General features: G+C 39.0%; 2 protein-coding genes across 2 annotated transcripts; both read left to right on the forward strand.

Moving 5' to 3' along the window:
- The first annotated feature begins 3,138 nt into the window (after window positions 1-3,138).
- Window positions 3,139-5,037, forward strand: LOC137822314 (uncharacterized). The gene has a single exon (XM_068627200.1). It carries the CDS (start codon window positions 3,139-3,141, stop codon window positions 5,035-5,037), a length of 1,899 nt encoding a protein of 632 aa, XP_068483301.1.
- Window positions 5,038-6,172: 1,135 nt separating this feature from the next.
- LOC137822315 (uncharacterized) lies at window positions 6,173-6,802 on the forward strand. Its single transcript, XM_068627201.1, has one exon. The coding sequence runs from the start codon at window positions 6,173-6,175 to the stop codon at window positions 6,800-6,802; it is 630 nt and encodes a 209-aa protein (XP_068483302.1).
- Window positions 6,803-22,146: the final 15,344 nt, after the last annotated feature.

Here is a 22,146-nt window from a genome sequence, read left to right on the forward strand (position 1 = left end):
TTGTATATTTACATAGAGTAGAATAGGTTATTTAGGCATTATATTGGGCCAGGTAGTATAAAATAATTGTGTCTTGTAGTTGGGTCAAGTAGAGTAGGACTTTTGGGCTTGTATTTAAGCCTATAGTATATTAGGGTTAGATTTGGGTTTTTAACCTAGTTAGAGTTTCAATTAGGCTTCGAAGGATATAAGAGAAACCTTAGCCTAGTATTAGCTTTGTTGAGGCATGTCATTAGGGTTTATGAAGGCATAATTCCTTCGTTCCACTCATGTTGAATGCATGAGAGGTCATGTGTGGAGTGTGACTTCATTTTGCAACACTTTTTGAATTTGAATTTTCCTACTTTTCTTTCTCTCCTTTGGTTGTATTCAAGGCTATAAATAGGAGTGATTACCTCTTGCAAAATTCACTTTGAATGAGTAAAGAAATGTTGCCGAACTTTGGCAATTACTTGTTCATCAATCCTCTCTAGGTTAGTTTCCTTATTATACCTAACATTAGGCTCCTTCCTAGTTGAGTTGGTCTCTCACCTTTCACTACACTATTTCCCTAATCCACTCAAACCAAAAACTTTATATTCCTATCTAGCTTCCATGTATATCTTTTGTGTTTTTTACTTCGATAAAGGGGGGAAATGTGTGCGAAAGCAAGAGAGGAATAAAAAGTTATCCACGTTGGCAAGTGGGTCGGCGTATAAGGTATTGAGAAATTTCCTCAGACAAAGTCCAACTAAAAGCTTGTGCATTGCCATCGTCATATGAAGGCCAGGGATGTTGAGGGAAGCTTTGGAAAATCTAGCCAAGTACTGTCAAAGAGAATCAACGTCCACTTGTATAACATTGTGTTGAGACATCGAGGTTGTGATCACGGGTTTGCAATCGACAAACCTAGTTGAGAACATTGCATAGTTGAAATAAGTATATTAAGTTCTAGGCAAGGAGAAGTATCATTCCCTTGAGAGTAGTCTGGAAAAGCCTACAATGTCTCCCCAGGTTCTCAAAAAAAGGTTGGTGTGGATTAGATACACCTTTACATGTGCCTTTGGGTTCGATGATCCATCATATTTCAATGGATGTCGCTTCCCCTTTTCCAAATGCAAACATTCATTACCTTTTAACAAGGTTTTCTCTCATGGCCTTATCTAGCCGTTGGAACAACCTTTAATGATTTTTGTTGATCACCCACCTTATTCCTTTTGTGAGGTAATGTTATGGTGATAGTTGGGTTTGCTGCTCGGGATTCAGATTGCAACTGCTATGTACGAGCTTCCATCACTACCTTATAAGACTGAGCAACATGTACAAGTCATCCTTCACCATCGATAGGTTGGTTTCCTATTGTGGTTAGTTGAGACCCCACGACTTGCTCAGTGTGTTGAGTCTTGGGTTGCACGTGCTGCTCAGATCAATAAGTATTTGATCCTGGTTGAGTATTGCGAGTTGCTCGTGTAGAGTTTGCAACTCAACCCGATGCTAGGTGAACTCATCTTGATGTTAATTCTGCATGAGCTCCAAAGCTTTGCTGAATTGGTCTTGCATGTCAACTATAGTGTTTTGGATGTTTTCCTCATTATTTTGAAAAAGAGCCTCCATATGTGCCTTTAATGTTTCGACGAATGTTGGGTAAATTTCAAGGTTTGACAAGGATGATCCAATTGTCTTGCTTTTAGTAAACATTAAAGGAACTCATCTTGATGTTAATTCTGCATGAGCTCCAAAGCTTTGTTGAATTGGTCTTGCATGTCAACTATAGTGTTTTGGATGTTTTCCTCATTATTTTGAAAAAGAGCCTCCATATGTGCCTTTAATGTTTTGACGAATGTTGGGTAAATTTCAAGGTTTGACAAGGATGATCCAATTGTCTTGCTTTTAGTAAACACCATAAAATTTATGGTCAGGATTAGTTTTACTCATGCCTCACGATGAGCATCAAATGTTCTTATAGAAAAGAGCATGAATCATTTAAGGTAGAATGAGTAGGGTTTCGGGAAAACCATGTTGAATCTTCTAAAGAATAGTCACCAAACTACTAAGAAATACAGAGTGGAGATCCATTAGAAGATTCTTTATCACTTAAGTCAGTAAAGGCGAGAGAAATTTAAGAGTACGAGCATGATATTGAATGAAAAAATTAAATGGGTATTTTTAAGAACAATCTATTTTTTATAGATTTTTTACTACACTACAAGAAAATCATGAAATAGAAACCAATTTTTAGAAACCAAAAATATTTAGTTGTTGTACTACCAGATGGCCGAAAGGACGACTAGACCGACTAGACGACAAAACCGACTAGACGACAACAGGCGAAGCTAAACGCGTAATTAGGTATAAACAACCCAACTTAAATGATAAGCACGGTTAAGGCACAATTGGGCCTTCGTTTGGACCCTAAAGCAGGCCCACAACGGCCATAGCCCATCTAGAGCAGTATAAATAGCAGAAGAGGCACATCACCCAAGGTAACTATTCACTCCCCACTCTTCTGGTACTTAGCTCTCGGTCTGACTTGATCGTCGGAGTGTCTTCGCAGGTACTCCCCCCATCGTGTCCAAGCCGAAGACCTAGCTGGAAGAAGACCAACCGAAAGACCGACAATACGAGAAGAACAACACAAGACATCATCAGAGGAAGTGTTCTGCAGGGCTTAGATCTTGTAGGAACATTTTGGCGCCCACCGTGGGGCCGAGAAGAAAAACCCCACGAATTGTCCACATGGTGACTACGAGGAACATGACGGGTAACGATAGGAATGCACAAGAAGAAACCAGTCGTCCATACCCTATGACGTTAATCTTGAAAATGCAGCAGGAAATGGAAGCTTTGAGGAAGGAGAATGCTCGGATGAAAGAAAAGCTTGCTGAGAAACCGGAAATACCGGAAGCCATGGATAATATCCCCTCAGGAGATCACGCGAACACGGATACACGTGAGGTCGGGAGCTCGTATCAAGAAAACATAAAGCCGACCTCAAATAATGCGCTAAACACGGCGCCTCGAAGAAGCCCCTTTACCGAAACCATCCTTTAAGTCCCCTTGCTGGGAACCTGGAACAACCCCGCGTTGGACAAGTATGATGGATCCACGGATTCTGATGAGCATGTAAATGCGTACCTGACACAGGTCGGGTTGCATACGATGGAAGACGCGTTGTGGTGCCGAATATTCCCCACATCACTTAAGGGGGCAGCCTTGAGCTGGTTCACTCGACTGCCAGCTCAATCCATAGATTGCTTCGACACACTCGCGGCTAAGTTTGGAGCACAGTTCACTACTAGCCGACCACACCACCTCACTTCGATCGCCTTAGTGAATATTCGGCAAGAGAAGTCGGAGACCTTGAGGGCCTTCATGAACAGATTCAGCAAAACAACGTTAGACATACGAAACCTAAGTCCCGAAGTGGCGATGCACCACATGGTGACTGCACTGAAGCCGGGACCGTTCTCGGATAGTTTATGCATGCAACCGGCCACAACATTGGATGAGTTGCGCCAAAGAGCCACCAAATACATGCAGCTGGAGGAATTGAAAGAGTTTCGGAGTAGGGCTCAGGCGCCCGACGAACCTGAGAGGAGGAGAGACAGAAGCAAACCAATACATTTTGGGAAGCCTAGAGACTTTCCCAAGGGACCACGTTTCACCCGTTACACCCCCTTGACTGCCGAAAGGTCGAGGGTCTTAGAGGAAGCTCTCAATGCAGATCTTCTGAAGGCACCAAGCAGGACTCCTACCCCGCAGAGTGCCGACCAAACCAAGCATTGTCGATACCACCGCAATTTTGGGCACACAACGGAAGATTGTTGGGCACTGAAGGATAAAATCGAAGAGCTCATCCAAGCTGGTCATCTGCGACGCTTTGTCCAGACAAGCCGAGAAGACGGGAAAAACGAGGTTGACATGGAAAAGAGAGAAGGGCGTAGGGACACACAGGAAAACGAACAAAGAGGCCGAAGAGGCCGGGAAGGCCGAGAAGGAAGAGATCGTCGAAGAACCATGCCGGTACGGGGGGTCATAAACACGATTGTCGGGGGTTTCGCGGGAGGAGGAACTACATCATCCTCCCGAAAAAGACACCTCCGAGCGGTCAGTTCGGTGTACTCCATCAGCAGAAGCAGCAGGAGAAACCTGCCTCCCATGCTTTTCACGAATTCGGACTTCAGAAACATAAACCCGAAGCATGATGACCCTATGGTAGTCACCATCGAAGTAGCCAACTTTGTCATCATGAAAACTCTGATAGATCAAGGAAGCTCTGTGGATATCTTGTATTGGAAGACCTTCCGAAAGATGGGTATATCTGACGACGACATTGTCCAGTATGATGAACAAATCATTGGCTTCGCGGGGCAGAGAGTCAACACCAGAGGGTACATTGACCTGGACACCAAGTTTGGAGAAGGAAATCGAGACTGCCGGACGATCAAAATCAAATACCTGCTTGTCGACGCCGAAACGTCTTACAATATTTTGATCGGACGATCCTCTCTCAACAAATTGGGAGCTATAGTCTCGACACCCCACCTGGCCATGAAGTTCCCAGCCGACAACCCGAGTAGGGGCCGAGAGGTGGTCACTCTCCATGCCGACCAAAAAACTGCCAGAGAATGTTACGCGACAAGTTTGAAGATTCTGCCACCGCGAACACCCACCCGGAGGGCCGAGGTTCATCATATATCCCTGAGTGATGACCTGGATCCAAGACCGAATAACGAACCTCAGGTGGAACCCAAGGAAGAGGTGGTGCTATGCCGGGTGGGCCGAGCAGGTCAAAACACACGTTTGGGATCAACCTTAGGAGAAGAGGGAAAGAACATTATCACGACTGTCCTATACAAAAATACGGACTTGTTCGCATGGTCGGCAGCCGACATGCCGGGAATAGATCCTCGCATAATCTCGCACAAACTGTCAGTCTGTAAGGAGGCCAGGCCGATAGCCCAGAAGAAGAGAAAGTTCGTGGGAGAAAAAGGACGGATAGTCGAAGAGGAAACCAGGAAACTACTGGATGCTAGGTTTATCCAAGAAGTGCATTAACACCACGTGGCTGGCAAACATAGTCCTGGTGCAGAAGAACAATGGAAAGTGGCGAATGTGCACCGATTACACTCATCTTAGCAGGGCTTGTCCAAAAGATGCATATCCATTGCCGAGCATTGACCGGTTGGTAGATGGCGCAACCGGCCACAAAGTGTTAAGTTTTCTCGATGCATACTCTGGGTACAACCAAATACGCATGAATCCGGCAGACCGAGAGAAGACAGCCTTCATTACCGACAAAGCCAATTTTTGCTATGAGGTTATGCCTTTCGGCCTCAAGAATGCTGGAGCCACCTATCACAGGCTCATGGACCAGATGTTTCGAGACCAGATAGGAAGGACCATGGAAGTATATGTTGACGACATAATCGTAAAATCCGATAGCGTGGAACAACACGCCAACGACTTGGTCGAGGTCTTCCAGCAGATAAGGAAGTATGACATGTGCCTTAACTCAGAGAAATGCGTGTTTGGAGTTGAAGGAGGCAAGTTCCTAGGCTTTATGCTGACAAGCCGAGGAATCGAGGCAAATCCGGACAAGTGCCGGGCCTTGGAAACTATGAGAAGCCCGGGAAACCTGAAAAAAGTTCAGCGGCTGGTGGGAAGACTGACGTCCTTGTCCAGATTCATGCCTAGACTAGCGGACAAGATCAGACCGATCTTGAGGCTCATGAAGAAAGCAGAGAAGTTCACATGGAATGAAAGTTGCGAAGCAGCTTTTCAAACTGTAAAAAAGGCGTTGGCCGAACCGCCCATTCTGAGCAAACCCGTCCATGGGATCCCACTACTGGTCTACCTGGCCGTGTCGCCGGAAGCCGTAAGTGTCGCCGGAAGCCGTAAGTGTCGCCATGGTACAAGGCGAAACAGAGCAAAAACCAGTCTACTTCGTTAGTCGAGTACTACAGGACGCCGAAACCCGGTATCAAATGATCAAGAAGGTAGCTCTAGCCCTTGTCCATCCCTCCAGAAGGCTACGACAATATTTCCAAAGTCACGAGGTTATAGTGCGAACCGACTTCCCCATCAATAAGATTTTGCAAAAACCCGAGTTCGCCGGAAGAATGATTGGCTGGTCAGTCGAGTTGTCCGAATTCAGCATTAAATACGAACCACAAGGACCTATCAAGTCCCAATGCTTGGCAGACTTCACTTCACTGAAACCATATGGATCCTGCATGTCGATGGCTCCTCAAGTAAGAAGGGTGAAGGAGCCGGAATTGTTCTGGAAGGGCCAGAAAATATACAGATTGAGCAATATTTACGTTTTGGGTTCCCTACATCGAACAATCAAGCAGAATATGAAGCGCTCATAGCCGAACTGTTGCTGGCAAAGGATGTGGGAGGTCAGAAGGTGGAATGTCATACGGACTCACAACTCATGGTCGAACATGTCAATGGGAACTACCAAATCAAAGATCCTCTGCTCCTGAAATACTACCACAGAGTGGTTAACATCATCAGCCAATTTCAGAATGTCAAGATAAGTCATGTGAAACGACAAGAAAACCTGAGGGCCGACACCCTGTCAAAGCTAGCAACTGCTAAGACGAAAGGCCGACATGCCTTTGTCATTCAGCAGATCTTATCGGCCCCGTCGGTCCCCATCGGGGAATGCATGATCACCGAGAAAGAAGGAGACGACTGGGTGTCCGACATGAAAAAAGCTGTCAAAGACCGTGAAGAAGGGAAGGACAACCATGACTTGCCCCTATCCAAGAAAGCGTCACAGTTTGTTATAATAGGAGAAGACTTATACAAGTGAGGATTCTCAACCCCATTGCTCAAATGTGTGTCGAAAGTAGAAGCCGGGTACATTCTGCAAGAATTACACCAAGGGGCGTGTGGGTTACATTCTGGAGTCCGAACAATGGCGACGAGAGTCCTGAGGGCCGGATACTATTGGCCAACGCTAAGAACCGATTGCACCAACTTTGTGAAAAAATGTGTAAGTTGTCAGGAGTGTCCGCTAATCCACCCACACCCTCACAACTTGCAAAGCATCAATTCTCCCTGCCCTTTTGCCCTGTGGGGGATGGACATAATGGGTCCCTTCCCCCAGGCAACCGGGCAAAGGAAGTTTCTACTGGTCGCAGTTGATTACTTTACAAAGTGGATTGAGGCGGAACCCCTCGCAAACATCACAGCTAGGCAAGTCCAAAACTTTGTATGGAAAGACATCATTTGCAGGTTCGAAACCCCGCACACCATCATCACGAACAATGGGAGACAATTTACTGATCGCAAGTTGGCCGAATTCTACGAAAGTCTGGGCGTCCGACACAAGACAAGTTCCGTGGAGCACCCGCAAACCAATGACCAAGCCGAATCTGCTAACAAAGTCATCCTGAACGAATTAAAGAAATGACTTGGCAGTGCCAAAGGCAAGTGGGTAGAGGAGCTCGTAGAAGTTCTCTGGGCATACCGGTGTACCCCCCACTCGGCAACTGGGGAAATCCCGTACAATCTCACTTACGGCACGGACGCCATGCTGCCGGTCGAAGTCGGGGAGCCGACAATCCGAAGAGAACTCCACAATCTGAAGGTGAACGAAGAATGTCTAAGAGTGGAGTTGGATTTGCTCCAGGAAGCACGCGACAAGGCCAAGATAAGAGAACAGGCTTGCAAGCAAATGGTTGCGAGAAGATACAACTCAAAGACTAAACCAAGAGCGTTCCAAGAAGAAGACCTGGTCTGGAGGATGAAAGGAGAAGCTTGCAGGATCCCAGCAGAAGGAAAGTTCAATGCAAACTGGGAAGGCCCCTTCAAGGTCAGAGAAAATCTCCAGAACGGCGCATACCGCCTAGAACACTTGGATGGCCGAGAAGTTCCCAGGACATGGAACGCGAGCCATTTGAAAATGTATTTCAGTTAACATGTATCATAGGTGTACTCTTTCCTACTTTCAATCTTTTTTTCCCAGAGGGCTCTCCCGAGGGTTTTTTATTGAAGAAGGTTTTAGCGAGGCACCACAATCAATGAAATCATGTTTATCAGCTAAAATTCTCTGACAAATCATTAACACAAGAACCTAACCAAACCTCTCGGCCAAGGAAGAATTCACCCACGTGAATCCCTGCTGAGAGTGCAATAAAAAACCTCTCGGCCAAGAGAGTCTCAAAGAAACCTCTCGGCCAAGGAAGATTTCACCCACGTGAATCCTTGCTGAGAGTGCAATAAAAAACCCGAGAGTCTCAAAGAAACCTCTCGGCCAAGGAAGAATTCACCCATGTGAATCCCTGTCGAGAGTGCAATAAAAAACCTCTCGGCCAAGAGAGTCTCAAAGAAACCTCTCGGACAAGGAAGAATTCACCCAAGTGAATCCCTGCCGAGAGTGCAATAAAAAACCTCTCGGCCAAGAGAGTCTCGAAGAAACCTCTCGACCAAAGAAGAATTCACCCAAGTGAATCCCTGCCGAGAGTGCAATAAAAAACCTCTCGGCCAAGAGAGTCTCGAAGAAACCTCTCGGCCAAGGAAGAATTCACCCACGTGAATCCCTACCGAGAGTGCAATAAAAAACCTCTCGGCCAAGAGAGTCTCAAAGAAACCTCTCGGACAAGGAAGAATTCACCCAAGTGAATCCCTGTCGAGAGTACAATAAAGAAAAAAAAAACCCTCTCGACCAAGAGAGTTCAAAGTAAACCTCTCGGCCAAGGAAGAATTCACCCAAGTGAATCCCTGCCGAGAGTACAATAAAAAACCTCTCGGCCTAGAGAGTTCAAAGTAAACCTCTCGACCAAGGAAGAATTCACCCAAGTGAATCCCTGCCGAGAGTACAATACAAAACCTCTCGGCCAAGAGAGTTCAAAGTAAACCTCTCGACCAAGGAAGAATTCACCCAAGTGAATCCCTGCCGAGAACACGGAGGAAAAACCTCTCGATCAAGCGTACGCGCACCACCCAAAGAGAACAAAGTACGAATGATATTGGCAAAAAGTAATAATGATAACTTGTCATTTAATTGATCATGAGAACCGGCAGGCCGGTATGTTTACACAAAAAAGAGGTCAAACGCTTATAAAGCAAAATGTACGCGACCTCAGAAGAGCTAAAGGCCTACAAAACAATTACATGACCTATGCACATCGGCAAGCCTAGCTATCGAACTCAACAAGTTCAACATTATTCTTCACGGGAGCCGAAACCGCCGCTTGAGTAGAACTCGGTATCTGGTCTATCGGCATGAGCTGACCCTCGTGAAAGTCCTTGTCCACATCAAACTTCCCTTCGTCCAAGGGAACGTGACAGAAGAAGGCCGCTTGCTGGAGAGCCTTCTTGAAGCCATTCTCGTGTTCTTCTATAACACTATCCTCGGCCACCTCCAACTCCTTCAGCAGCTTCTCTATCCTCTTTTCAGCACGGTGATTGGTGAGGGCCATGTCCGAGAGACTCTCCTTCAAGCCCTTCACCTCGTTGTCAGCCTTCTCGGCAATCTCTCTACCCGTCCTCTCGGCCAACTCGAACTTCTCCTTCCATTTCTGAACCTCGGCCTCTAAGGTTTCCTTCTGTTTCAGAAGTGCAGCATTCTCGGCCAGGTTTGTTTTTAAACTAGTCGACGACTCATTCAACTTGGCCCGAAGCCCCTCCACTTCGGCTGCGTTCTTGTCCCTCTTCATCAAGTCGGATGCCATCCGCTTGTCGAGGACCAAAGTCCTAGAACACAACTCCATGAAGGCATCGTGTACTTGAGAGGGGCGTGCCGACAGATACGCATCTTGTTGGTAAGGGTTCAGCATGATATTCACCTTCTCAGCCACATTCAAATCATGCCCAAGAAAGTCAGGCCCACTTGAACCCGATCCCCCGGGCAGTCGGCCTCTCTTGGGAGACCTTCCGGATGACGAGCGCTCCCCATGGCGTCGAGAAGACTTGCCACGATCTTTGCCATGATCTTCTTTTCGCTTCTTTGGGTTGGTGGGACGGTCGGCCTCGACAGCCGGCACCACGGTAATGGGGATAGCGGCCTCGGCATCTGGTGTACTCGATCCTCCTGGCGTATCCCCCCTCGCGGCCATCTTAGCTTGTCGCTTCAAGCGAAGCTCTCGGAAGTAGTCTTTCTTCCCACCTGGCGGCACCAAACTTGCCATTATACCTGAAGGCCGAAAGCAAAGTTAGTCATAGTAAAGCGCACGATAAGACAAGTAAAAACACATACCGTCAACATCAACATCAACACATCTATCAGCGGACAAGTAGGCACGGACGAGGGACCGGGTTGGAATCTTGCGAGGAAGGTGGTCCAACACCGATAACACTTCCAAGTCGTCATCGGTCATCAGGGACCTCGGCCATAAATTGAAACGTGCCGGATCCTTCGTCCAATAAAAAGGAAACTTGGGTGTCTCACCATCAAAGAAAAACTGCCGTCCTCCCTCCTCAATGACAACCTTAAAGAGACCCGTCTTAAAGTTCTTATAGGATGTCGTGTAAGGAGCAAAAAGGCTATTTTTGGTTTGGCCGACAAGGGATAACCAACATATTCGGTCACCCGGCCTAGTGCCAAAGAAATGTAGAAAAGACCTAGCTGTCGGCCTAAGACTCAACACATCGCAAAGCAACCAAAAAGCCTGGATGGCTGCCCAGCTATTCGGATGCTGTTGCGTGGGGGCTACATTTAAAACACGCAGCACTTCCATGGTAAAACTATCAAGTGGAAAGCGGATATGCATATCCGAAAATAAACAAGAATAGAAATAGAAAAAATCATTTCGCCCTTCCCCCCTGCCCAAACAAACAGTCTCGAACTCTCGACACCTACGAAGAGCGAAGGCACCACTAGGCACACCATCTAACGCAATATCTACGCTATCTACAAAATCCTGGAGCAACGAAACTTTGGCAAAATCGGAGAAGAACTCACGAACGCTACTATGTACCCATCTATACTCGGCATCTCGGGTTTCCTCCCCTGCATACCCACTTAATGACAACGACACTGCGGGTTGCTCACTTTCCCGACTTAAAGGACCGACAGCTCGAGAAGAGCCTTCGGCATTCTCGACATCTATGATAGGGATGTCATCAGCCAATGGCCTCTCCCTATCAGACCCCCTAGACACAGGACATGAGGCAGCAGCCGAAAGAAAAGACATTGTTACCTCCAAGAAACTCTTCAACCAATACACAAGGAATGCAGGAAAGTTACTCGGCTGTCGGACTCTCGGAGCTAGTTCACGGATCACGCAAAGAAATCGGAGCCCACTGCCACCCCTATTTATAGGTGAAAGAAATGAGAAGGCGAAGCGTCAAAACGAATGCCCACCGTTGGATCCACATGCAATGAACGCGTGAGATCTTACCCAGCGGTCACATCCCACAGTACCACGCACACGCGCCTCGAGTACAAGCCAACGTACTCAACCTCAACCAACTGAAGGCTCACGGCAATTCGACTCTACGTTACGTTTAAACCAACTCACTTGAGCCTGGGGGCATATGTACTACCAGATGGCCGAAAGGCCGACTAGACCGACTAGACGACAACAGGCGAAGCTAAACGCGTAATTAGGTATAAACAACCCAACTTAAATGATAAGCACGGTTAAGGCACAATTGGGCCTTCGTTTGGACCCTAAAGCAGGCCCACAACGGCCATAGCCCACCTAGAGCAGTATAAATAGCAGAAGAGGCACATCACCCAAGGTAACTATTCACTCCCCACTCTTCTGGTACTTAGCTCTCGGTCTGACTTGATCGTCGGAGTGTCTTCGCAGGTACTCCCCCCATCGTGTCCAAGCCGAAGACCCAGCTGGAAGAAGACCAACCGAAAGACCGACAAGACGAGAAGAACAACACAAGACATCATCAGAGGAAGTGTTCTGCAGGGCTTAGATCTTGTAGGAACAGTTGCTATTGTGACTAAATTATATACTAATTTAGAAACCATTTAACAATAATATAAACTAATTTAGAAACCAAATTTTTTTAGTGTCTAAAATAGTCTCTAATTTAGTCACTATAACAATTAATTATTTTTTGTTTTAAAAAAAATGATTTTTATTTAATGATTTTCTTGTAGTGATAAGTTAAAATATGAAAAAATAATTAAGATAAATTGATTATCTAGAACTTTTCATTCGTTTTGCGATAGATATATCATAGTTATTTAGATTGTAGATAATATGTATTGTTATACTTCAATAATTCGACATTTCATTTCCTATACATTTGACATTTGATTTTCATGTTTTATGCTTTATTTTTATATATATAATGATAATTATTATTAAGTCTTTATTGTTTAAATAAATTATCCTGAGTGACTCGGGATCTGGGAATTCGTCACTCTCCATGATGATACCATATATGGATAATGTTTTAGAAACCAATTTGCGTTATTAAACTGGCAAAACCTTATATAATAATTCGTCTAGAAGGTCAATTATATTATTGAATTTTAAATTGACCAAATATTGTTACTTTTGGTCATTAATACACGGTAATTTAATATGCATATTAAATGAGGCAAATATTATTATCAATACAAAGATATATAGTATTAAATGATTAACAACTATATTACTACATGGTTAATTAGTTTTTTAATCACAAAAGCAACAAATATACCAGTATACATTAAATAAAAAATTTGGTAGAAAGTGCGCAACATTTTGACAGTGTGAAGTGTGATATGATTTTATTTACCAGCTAAAAGCATGAAATAATATCCTTGACAGTTACTTTGATTTTATTTGGGAGATGCTACACACTTTGTCGGAACATAGATCTCTAGGAAACAAGAGTACGAGAATTGTCAGATGTACAATATATCTTTATGAGTGCTGCTTTATTAGGTTACACTTACTGTGTATAATCTAATAATTAGGGCTAGCACATGACTACTTCCCTTTCTCAATCTATCTCTCTGCACATATCATACACTTCATACACCTACTTACTTTTATTGCACTGTTTCTTCCTTTTTTTCAAACAATTATATATGGTAAGAAGAAACACAGAAAAAAATATACAATAGATTAGAGGAAAAGCGTTTTTACTAGTGGTGGTAAGGTAATAAATGGTGTACAGAGTATTTTTCAGTTGATGAGTTAATTAGTGTGTGGAATAGAAACAAGAACAACAAACACCAATATGTTTTGTTATTGAAAATATAGACACATATTATGCAGCAGTTATAAACCCTAAACTATAAATCATTATCAACATTATGCATAAGTTATTTACATAAGAACATTTTTGTGTGAACTAGTGAGGAATGGGCATGGAGGTGATAAGATAAAGATAAAGGAAAGAAAGAGGCGAATGTATTTGAAGAAAGCAATGGCCTACAGAGTCCAAAAACTGTGCGTTTGCAGAGAGCAGCAGATAGGTTGTGGTTGTGTGTGACTTTGTTTCACTTTTCCCACAGAAAAAGGGAAACAAAGAATTGACGAGGTGTTAGAGTCACGTGAAACTTGCCATCCCATTTGGAGCATTAGTAAGCATGTATAATTTGGTTTCTCTTCTGAGAGTTCCGTTCGATGTGGGCCAATTTGAAAGGGACCTCTTATCCCTACGCTTCAACATTATCCACCATCTCCAAAGAAAATGTGGAAAACTAATTTATGCTTGCTCCATCTACTCAACCTCTTTCAAGCTAAAAACTACAAGACCAACAAAGATATTTCGGGACCAATGATTGGTCAAAACTGATTACGATAGATAGAGATTGAGATGCCAAATTCTTAACATCAAATGAAACCACCAAACTGTGCAACTATGTGAACAAATGTTGTCCCGTTTCAGCAGCCAAACCTCATTCATGGTACTCTCCTTGGTTTCTGCTTGCAAATTCCTGGGTTTTTCCTCACTTTGAGTTATATATTAATTGTTTCCTTGTTACTATGTTAGTGCATGGCTAGTTTATCACAAATTCAATATTGAGCTTAGCGACATAATCTCAATGGAACTTAAAATTAAAGTTAATTAACAAAAAACAGATATAGAAGAAAAAGACAATAGCTGTTTAGTTATATATAAGCTGGTTTACAAATATTGAGTCTTAAAATGGTTGGTTTGAACTAGACATGGAGTCTATACTTGATAAGATTGTTTGATATAGCAAGAGATTAGGGTATATATGGTGGTTTCACAAGTGAGGTAGATCAGAAAATGGCAGACACGTGGGAAGGAGTTTAAGTTGGTTTCATCTTAGACACTTGTATTTAAGAAAAAAAAGGTAAAAGAATGATGATATGGTAGTGTATGTTATTGAAGTTTATTTAAGTTAGCTTAAAATAAGAATATTATCTGTCTTAGGCCATGGTTGGGTGAATGAGCTGTTGAATTTTGGTGTTTTGTGAAGATTAGAAAGAGGCATGGTGTTGGTGTTTTGGTTGTGTTCCTTTATTTCTGTTTTTGTTAGATAGTTTTAATTGGAGAGAGTGCATTCCACTTTTAAAAATGTGATATAATTAAGGGTGTGTCTTTGGGCCATGAGAGGTAGAAATTGTGAAGCCCCACTCTGAGGCCTAATTAATGGCGTTCACATATGGTGAGGGATTCAAAACCCACGGAGAAAATATGGCACATGGCATGTAGGGTTAAAACGTGTACCATATCATTAGTGGCTTCATTTCTTCACCAACGACTGGACCAAACCTTCAAATACCTGTTCTCCTTTCCAAAACCATTCTTACCTCTTTTTCTTTCTCATATCCCATTCTTATCCATTATATTAATCTGAATCACTGGGTGGGAAAACTGTCATGTAATATTCTCTGCATAATTAAACAAAAAGTGTAATTAATTCTAGTTGACTTTCATCATCAACTTCAGGTATCATCAAATTTCTCCAACTACTTAGTCTGGGAAAAGACGTAATGTTCTTTATTAAGAATACCACCCATGTTATGTAACAAAATACTCACAACTCACATTTTTCATAAATATTCACGAACTTTATAAATGTAAGTCTTTTTCTTTAAGTTCAATGGCCATAATTGCTTGCCAGAAAGTAGTATATGCTTCTCTAATCAGCATCAATCTCGTCAAATAATTCATTAACATGGAACCCGCACACTTAATTAATCAGATTCATAGAAATTAATATATGTAAAATTTTAGTCTTTGTTAATATCTAAAATTAATATTAATATGTCTAAGTTGATTAATATCCAAATTCTGAGTTGTTTGATCGTAAACAAGGTTGTGTAGACTGCAATTACATGTTACCGACAGCTGTTAATGATATAGTTGGCCCAACTAAAAAACAGGATTAGACGTCCTATGTCTACTAAATTATCACCATAATCATACCATCATCATCATTATCATTATCTTAATTAAAGTTACTTGTTTGGAAAGAACAATAAACCTAATGTCACCCCTCAAACAGAACAAGCTAAATAAAATTATAATAATAATCTCAACTTTTTCACTAATCTTATCAATAATAGTTCACCGACCACCCCTGATGAATTTTGATAAGCATGATGTCATAAAGTGGAACATAACCTTTTCTATTTATTTCATCTTTCATTTCCTTAATAATACCAAGTCATTTCCACTTATTTTCTCATAGGAAAAGATGTTTTTTAAAATAATGTTTTCTCCAACAATCCAATATGACCAATATTTAAAAGGCTTGGCTTTACTAAATCCAATGTCTATTTTACACTACTTGTTTAGTTCCTCTTATTCTGTTTGATAAAGAAGGATTTCCCTTGGATTTGTTGGTTTAATCGGCTCTATATAATTATTGCTTAATTAGGTTTGACTAATTTGCCACGATTGATTCCATTAATTGTTAATACAATTCTCATCTAAATCCACAATATTTTGAACGAAGATGGCTTCTTCACCACAGAAAGTGTAGGTTGAGCTTGGTCAGACAACATCTACTTTGTCTTCATTCGCTCTCATGAAGCTTTGTTTGAACAAAATCATTGATTGAAGTGCTACCTCGTCTGCTCTTCCTTCAAAAGGTAACACCACTGATGTTTAGTGTTTCTAAGTTTACATCAAACTATAAAACAATTATCGATCATAAATCATTTTCAACACTTCAAAAACAAAATATTCTGATTTCATTTTGTGCAACTTTCATTGACATTTCACCTGGTTTTTTAGATTACTATATAATATCCACTTTATATTGTATTTATATTAGATATATAAGTATATAAGACATTTTGAAATCATCTTCAACTAATATTATCGCATCGATCAGAATTATTGTGGTCCCGCACAATGAGAAAAAATATTATCGCCCCGTGCAATTAAAGTTATTATTGTCCCATGCGATCAGAATAATATTATTGCTTCGTGAGATCAAAATTATTATCGTCTTGCACGATCAGAAAAATATTATCGTCCAGTGCGATCAAAATTATTATCGCTCTACACGACCATAAAAAGTTATTGTCGTCTTGCGCGACCAAAAAAAAATATTATCGCCCTGTGCAACCAGAAAAATATTATTACCGTCCCGTGCAATTAGAATTATTATCGCCTCGTGCGACTAGAATTATTATCGCCCCGTGACCAAAATAAAATAAGAGTTTCACTTCAACTGAATTCATCAAGAATAACTCTTCGACCAACTCAAGTAATTATCGTCTCAGGCAATCAGAATAACAGGAGTTTTCACTCCATCTGAATTCATCAAAGATAACTCCTCAACCAGCTCAAATTACTATGACCTCACGATCAGAATAAAATAGAAGTCTTCACTCCAACCGAATTCATCAAGTCAACTCCTCGACCAGTTGAAATTATGATATGTTACCTATTATCGTCTCATGCCATCAAATTAAAATAGAAGTTTTCACTTCAACCGAATTTATCAAGGTCATTAAATAAATTAAACGTTCACCATTGACTAAAATTGTATTCTGAATTATGGCATCAATAAACTTTTATCAAATTAACAAAAGTGATCACTCAAAGGCTCGGTCAGCCATGCTTACATAATTCGTCATCGGTGACCATAAATAATTCATTCGTGTCTCACATCAACTGCATTCGAGTAGCATTTACTTAAGAGAAGATTTTTTTCTACTTTGATGAGCTTATTAAAACTCACGATCGGACGAAGTTATTACATTGGTCAATCAGGTTATTCTACTCTAAACACTTGGCTTAGCGTTAGTCATATCTACTATTTTTTACGACAACTACAAGTTATTTGAGGAAACTTATAGGCTTGGTCAGTAATTACCAATTACATCGATTTTCGATTACGGCTTTGACCAAATTATTCTATTATACTTTGTCAATACCACACCATCTTTTTCGGTGATTGAAAAGCATTACTATAGTTTTAACTACAACTTATTAAAGGCTCATTGCAAAAGGCTTGGTCTACCAAGTTCAAGACATTATCGCAAAGAAATCATAGTCAAATATCAAAATTTTATCATTCGGCAAGGATTAAAACATTGCAAATGTTTTAAGTGTTCAATCATCAAGGGTTCATGCCACTTGACTTCTAAAATGTTACTAATTCTCAACCATTAGATCTCTCCGATCAAACAGTGTTCACCAAACGACAACTTTTCAAAAAAGCACGTGTCACATCTCTGACAAATATTAAATACGCCCAACAGTCACATCTTTCATTGGGAAGCCCAACGACTATTTTACGACTCTTCAGAATTTCATCTCTTTGAAACTGGGGGCAAGTGTACTCGTCGGTACCGGACGAGGCAGTCTTGGACCTGATGACCGACCGACCAGATCAAAGAATACCTCAAGTTATGTAATAAATTACAGTAACGAAAATTACAATATCACTTAATGGGTTACATTCATATCCCAAAATATGTGGAAAATATCTCTGACAAATTAGTTAAATACTGATTAACTGAAAGATGTTACAAATATTTTCCGAATATTCTAACATACATATATACTAATATACCTCCCTATTAATCAGGATCATGATGCATATTAGTCAATAACTGATATCTGACCCATCAAGACAAGGACCCATAACCAACACTATAAATAAAACTCTTTGTGAAGGTGTAAGATACGTTTTAATCAGCTTTACAATATACATTTTTTACACATAGTACTTACTTGAGCGTTAAAGTACCTTTTCCAGATCCACCCCGACCGAGCACCGATAACAAAAGAAGAAGACTGGAAGGAAAGAGCAAGGAGGCTATCGGCACATCAACAATTGTACAATCAGTCCTAAATATTATGTAGGACTCTCTTTGTTCATGTACAAAAATCATTAACATGAAGTAGTATTTTTTTTCTTATATTTTATTTTATTTTATTTTATTTAATGTGATTCAAATTTATATAGGATTAATAATGTACTGTAGTTTACAAAAGTATTACATTACTAAGTAATTTTGATACAAATTTTAAAGTAATTATTATAAAAATGGCAAAGCTATTATATATGATAGTTTATAATTAAATAACGGTATCGAACAAATATTTTTGCATATTTTTTTGCATTAAATAAATGAATTTGTAAATAAACATTTTCTCCGAAACCTACAACCCACTAATCCGTAACAATTAAATTGGAGGAAGGAATATTTTTGTGAACTACGTTTTTTGCAGTACAATTATCGATGTAATAATATGTTGTTGCTGCTGGTATAAAAGATTTTGAAAGTCATTAAGCCGAACTAAAAAAGTGAATTGATTTCCTTTTAGTTAGATTTGTTGAAGTAGAAAAAGTGAAAACGAAAATACAAGGAATGAGGAATTCGAAAGTAAAGTGGTTACAAGGGAAAACATTTGACATGAATTATAAATTGGAGAAAAAGCATTATGTTATAATTTGAGGAAGGGAAGGGGAAAGGGTTGTGGAAAGTGGAAGGAGAAGAAAAAGGAGATGTAGGGATAATGGAGTTAGAATTATGTAACTTTTCTTTCTTTATGTGATGTAGTAGTCTATTTTTAGTCTTCTCCCCACTTTGTCACTGTATCCCCCATCACCCACCAACCAAAGCAAACCCCTTCATTCAAATATGTGTATATTGCATGATCACATACCCAAACGTGCAAACCTACCTTATTACTCCTCATGCCACTTACACATCTTATGATTGATTGATTGTGATTAATTAAATGACTTAGCTCTCTTCTCTCTCTCTCTCTCTCACACACACACACAAACCTAGCTATTACTATTGCTATTGGTATTGGTATTGCCTACCCCCAAAAGGGTCAAAAAGTCCTAAACCTTAGGACCTCATCCCTTACTTTTGTTTCTTACTCACTTTCCTTCTTTTCCTCACACCAATGAGGATTTGGCTCTATTCTTTTTCCCTTTCACTTGCATGCCCCACCCTTGTCTCACTTTTTTATCATCATTACTTTACTCCTTCAATTCTGTTTCCTTCCTTGCTAATCTCTTTTACCACCTTTATTCCAACCTTGTTTAATTACTCATGCCAAATCATTAAAGTTGGGTTCAGGGAAAAAAGGGAGGGTGAATTTTCTTCTACTGTTTTCAATTCACCTTCATTAATAATTCATTTCAATAACCTTTTCTTCTCCTCCAGTACTCATTATTATCACCATCTTCTTACCCAGTTTCTCCTCATCAATGCATCCGTGCATTTTTTTTCTTTTTCTTTAACTACACTTTTTTTTTTAAATAGTTACTATATATAAACTTTACTATTACTTTTCTTATTCAGATGTAATTTTTTTTGTATTGTTATTGATGTCATGTCACTACTTTGGGGAGTGAGCTTGAGACCTGCCAACAACAAACAATAAGGATTATTATGCACGTATTAGAATTTAAAATTTTATGATTATTGTTAATATTATGTATGTTTTAATTAGAAGAATAAAATAATTATAATGAGATAATACTAATGGGTGGTAATGGTAACTCTCTTTTTAATCACCCCTTGTTTAAAATTGTGACTTTTTTTTAGATTTTGTTGGAATCTCGAAATGAATTCTAAAACTCTACTAATCAGTGTTATTAATCTTATTCCCATCATGTATGTAACTTCTAAAAATTATTCGTAATTTCATTCATTCTTTTTTGTTTCTTTCTTGTACGTAACTTTTCGTCAATTGTGATCTTGTATGTTTAAATTAGACATCTTGTTTGAAATCATTATCTTTTCTTACCCATAGAGTAAATAATCATATCACTTTTTATTTTTTGTTTTTTTGGTTTATTCTCCCAACTACTTTTGGATGAGTTTTGAGAAGATGAAGAAAAAAATTCATTCTCCTACCTATGAACTTTTCTGTGATATTTTGTTTTGTTTTAAATAATAAAAAGTTTTTGAATTCTAGATATAATTGACATGGTGGGACATTAGTTTCTTTTATCTCGCTACCTTGTACTATATTATATAATGTTTTATGCTATTAAGACTAATACTTTTTATGGTTACTTTTAGAATCACATTTAAGTTTGGTTCTATGAAACTTGACCAAAAGAAATTAAGACAAGTTGGATGCGGTACCATTGTTTCATCTTATAATTCTCGTTCAGATTTATTTATTAAAGGCTTTTTTTTTGTTTGATTTCTAGAGTATAATCTATTTTTTTATAGTTTTTGAATTTTTAATAATATCAACATTAACTAGAGATATTGTTAAATTAATATATATCATTTTATTGAATTGTTTTTTTAGGATGAGTTAAATTTAAATTCTACTACTTTAATATTATAATAAAATATAATTAGATATTATATTATCAATTATTTTGTTTTCTTTTCTAGTTTAGTTTTTTTTTAAATATATATTTTGATTTAATTAATATATTTTTTTCTTGATATGATATCAAAATCGTTAAAAATTTATTATGTTCATTTATTGTCTTATTATTATTGAGTTCTCCTTTATTCCAGACTCAATGTCATCAATATATGATGAAATGTGTTAAAAATTTTATATCAGCTAAAAATTTAACCAAATTAATATATATATATATATATATAAATAAATAAATAGTTATAAATTTACCTTACAGTTTTATGAGTATAAATTAAACTTAAGTTTCATTATTTTTTAAGAAGAAAAAAAACCGTAATTAGAAGAAAAACAACTGAACATGATTGTAAATTTCAAAAGGTATTTTTATAAAGGTTATGAAATTTTTGTAAAAATATGATGTAAATCTAGAAAATTTAGAGATTTGCATAAAGATTTTTGTTTTTCCTATAAGCTTCTAGGATTAGTCATAAAATTAATCACTTAATAAATAAAGATTTTACCTATTAAAAACATTTTTTTGAAAGCTTAAAGAGCAAATATTTAAATGGTGTAAGCACGACTTTCACGAGTGAATTAATAAACTTACAAATTATATTTAAAGAAAATGCAGTAATTAATGGACGGCTTCAATATAGTTTTACAAGAAAAGTCATTAAACACCGATTTTGTTAACTTTTCAAAATGGAGTCTAGAACTAAAGTTAAATAAGATGATGTTGAAAGTCAGAATTTTCTACATTGGCTAAGTAATAATCAACATTGAAAATCTCATTTCTTTTTTATTATTCCACATAACATATATAAATAAAAAATTATATAACATTAAAACAAAAATAATATATTATTATAATATTTGAAATAATTATAAATGTCCTAATAAAATTTGTACTTTTAAAAAAAACTATTTCCACTAATAACATATTTCTTCAATTATTTTGGGAAAAAGCTATGAAGCTCGGACACTCCTCTTAAATGGTGTGTTGGAGTATCGGACACCGACACTCGTATGATACTTGTAGGCACGTATCCGTGAAGTGTTCAATTCAAAAAGTATTTGTTAGATTTCTGTCAGTTATAGTACGGTTCTAACACAATTTTAAAAATGAAAAATACATTAATTTTTAAAAATTTCAAACTTTATTATATAAATTATTATTATGATTATAGAAATAATAAACAAATTATTGTGAACCAGTCATGAAAAACATCTTTTGCTTCAAAAAATAATCTGCAACATACTTGTGCACATAAATCTTTATTATCAATTTTTATAATTCATAATTATATAATATATAGATTTGTGTCTTTGTGTCATACATTTTAGAGATTTTACGTATCTCCGTATCCGTGTTGTATCAGTATCTGTATTAGTGTTTGTGTTACATAACGGAAAAGTGGTGGAAGATCTCCAAATATTTGAAAATAAAGTTAATTTATGAGAAAAAAAACT

Source organism: Phaseolus vulgaris, chromosome 9 (assembly GCF_000499845.2).
Source record: "Phaseolus vulgaris cultivar G19833 chromosome 9, P. vulgaris v2.0, whole genome shotgun sequence".
NCBI classification, from domain to species: Eukaryota; Viridiplantae; Streptophyta; class Magnoliopsida; order Fabales; family Fabaceae; genus Phaseolus; species Phaseolus vulgaris.